This window comes from Eimeria acervulina, genomic scaffold (assembly GCF_000499425.1).
Source record: "Eimeria acervulina Houghton genomic scaffold, Eah_scaff1708, whole genome shotgun sequence".
Taxonomy (NCBI): Eukaryota; Apicomplexa; class Conoidasida; order Eucoccidiorida; family Eimeriidae; genus Eimeria; species Eimeria acervulina.
The window spans coordinates 2,501-5,396 of NW_013548994.1; the positions used below are offsets into that span (position 1 = coordinate 2,501).

The window sequence follows — 2,896 nt, forward strand, 5'->3', positions numbered from 1 at the left end:
CACTTGGCAGTGTCTTCTGCTGAGTAAAGGCATGTGTTAAGGGTTTAGGGTTTAGGGTTTGCGGTTTGGGTAACGAAACCTATGCAGTCCTTAGGATTTAGGGTTTAGGGTTTAGGCTTTAGGGCATAGGGTATAGGGTTTAGCGTCGGGTTTTTAGTCGTCTTCACTACTCCAAGGCGTCAGCAGCAGCAGCAGCAGCGGCGGGGGAGATGAAGATTTTTTTTTTAATGCAGTAAACAGTATATGTCTATGACGCAGTGCATGCAGCTGCTGCTGCTGCTGTTGCTGCAGCAGCAGCCGCAGCAGCCGCCGCAGCAGCAGCCAAGTGCATGCAGCAGCAGCTGCTGCTCCTACAGAGAAGCAAAATACCAGTTTTATACTGCAGAATTCCGCAGATTGTGCAGCAGCAAACCCACTTAGACATCTCAGGGAGGGAAGGACTTGTGCTGCTGCTGCTGCTGCTGCAGTTGCTGCTGCTGCTGCTTCTGCATGCCCAGCATGCAGCAACAGCAGCAACAGCAGCAGCAACAGCAGATTTTGGATTGGCACCCTAAGAGGGTTTTACCTGCCTTGTTAGCAGCAAGGCCCTGCAGCTTCAGCAGGAAGCGCTGCTGTGGAGCGGCAGCAGCAGCAGCAGCTGCTGCAGCAGCAACAGCAGCAACAGCAGCAGTAGCAGCAGCAAAGGGAGGGAAAGAAGCACCCACAACACAGCAATATACACGCCAGCTGCTGCAGCAGCAGTAGCAGCAGCAGCACAATGGAATTATACAACGCCTCAGCAGATTTAGACGCCTTGACTGCAGCAAGAGTGTCTCAGCTTGCTGCTGCAGCAGGAGAGGCTCCAGGTGCTGCTGCAGCAGGAGAGGCTCCAGTTGCTGCTGCAGCAGGAGATGCTTCAGTTGCTGCTGCGGCAGAAGTGTCTTCGCTAGCTGCTGCAGCAGGAGCGGCTTCACCTGGTGCTGCAGAAGGAGAGGCTTCACCTGGTGCAGCAGCAGCAGAGGCTTCACTTGCTGCTGCAGCGGGAGATGCTCCAGGTGCTGTTGCTGCGGATGCTGCTGCAGCGTCAGATCAACGGACAGCAACGCCAGATGCTGCAGCAGCAGCAACACCTGCTTCTGCTGCTGCAGCAGGAGATCTAGAGGCAGCGCCACCGAGCGAATCAGCAGCAGCAGAAGCAGCGGCACCAGAAGAAGCAGCAGCACCCGCAGCAGCAGCAGCACCCGCAGCAGCAGAAGAGTCTCCTGCAGCTGCAGACAATGGGCAAGCAGCTGATGCTCAAAGTGCTGCTGCTACAGCAGCAGCAACACCTAAAGCACCCTCTGCTGCACCAGCAGCAATGCCAGCAGCAAATATAACAAACGAGGCGACACCAGAAGCGGCAGCACCTGCAGCAGCAGCAGCAGCACCTGCAGCAGCAGCAGCAGCAGAAGGAGCGCTGCCAGCAACTGTGAAGCCAGAGAGACTTTCTGCTGCTGAAAGGACCTCTCCTTCGAGCAGCAGCAGCAGCTGCAGCAGGAGCAACAGCACAGGCAGGAGCAAGGGAGACAGCAGCAGCAGCAGCAGCAGCAGCAAGGCAGAAGCTACTCCCCACAAGAGGAAGGCTACAGAGCGCAGCAGCAGCAGCAACAGCAGCAGCAGCAGCAGCAAAGTAAAGAAACGCAAGAGCGCCACAGGGGCCTCCTCGGGTGCTGCTGCTAGGCCAAGCTACAGCAGCAGCAGTAGCAGCAGCAGCGACAGCAGCAGCAGCAGCAGCGACAGCAGCAGCAGCGGAAGTGAAAGCAGCTCAGACGATGAGGTGCGTGTACACCTCAATCCCTCTCAGGTTTTAGGGGTTCTAGGGTTTAGGGTTTTTAGGGTTTAGGGTTTGGGGTTGAGGCATTATTGCGAAGTGCGTTGTGCTGCTGCTGCTGCAGGAGCTGGCCCTGCTGCAGCAGCAGGAGCAGCAGCAACTGGCGCCGCTGCTGCAGCAGGTGCTGCAGCAGCTACGAAGTATGTTTGAAGAGCAGGTGCAGCAAGCAGCAAATCTAAGACAGAAGCAAATTGAGCTGACGGGGCTCTGCCCTATCACCAACCAGGCACGCAAACCCTAAACCCTAAACCCTAAACCCTCATTTGCAAACCCTAGACCCTCATTTGCAAACCCTAAACCCTCTTATGCAAACCCTAAACCCTAATAATTGTAGCGGAAGGAGCAATGAAACGGAGCGGCGCTGCAGGGGGATTGTGTGCACAAGCGCGATCAGCTAGGGTTTAGGGTTTAGGGCTTAGGGTTTAGGGTTTAGGGTTTAGGGTTTAGGGTTTAGGGTTTGCGATGCAGGGAACACCCAATTCACTTTTGCTGCGGCCTCCGCCTCCTCATATTCCGTACACCAAACTCCTCAAGTGCCACAAATTCTGTAACTTGCAAACCCTAAACCCTAAACCCTAAACCCTAAACCCTAATCTGCATCTATGAGAGAAGGCATCCCGGGCTTTACGCTGAAACCCTAAACCCTATCTAAAGAGGAAACCCTAAACCCTAAAATGCGTTTTGCAAGCCTGACAAGGCGAAAAAACCCAAACCCTAAACCCTAAACCCCCGCACACTTTGAAGTCTAAACCCTAAACCCTAATTCGGAATACACAAACCCTTCTCTCAAATCGGCAAACCCTCAGCTGCAGGCCTCAAGGTGTGGCATCCATATGCTTGAATCGTAGAAGGGGCATGATGGTTTTAGGGTTTAGGGTTTAGGGTTTAGGGTTTAGCGTTTAGGGTTTGTGTGGTGGTGCTGCAGTCCGGCGGCAAAGGAACCAGCTGCTGCTGCAGCGTGTAGCAGCAGCAGCAGCAGGAGAGGAGCTGCTGCTGCCTTCCTTTAACGAGGAGACAGTTGCTGCTGCTCTAAACCAGCTGGAGACA

At 54.7% G+C, this 2,896-nt stretch overlaps 1 protein-coding gene across 1 annotated transcript; it reads left to right on the top strand.

Moving 5' to 3' along the window:
* Positions 1-757: 757 nt before the first annotated feature.
* On the top strand, positions 758-2,856 carry EAH_00062430 (hypothetical protein, conserved; the record flags this gene model as incomplete). Its single annotated transcript, XM_013393248.1, has 4 exons — positions 758-1,795; positions 1,914-2,006; positions 2,318-2,382; positions 2,775-2,856. The coding sequence occupies 4 exons, from the start codon at positions 758-760 to the stop codon at positions 2,854-2,856; spliced, it is 1,278 nt and encodes a 425-aa protein (XP_013248702.1).
* Between the last annotated feature and the right edge of the window lie 40 nt (positions 2,857-2,896).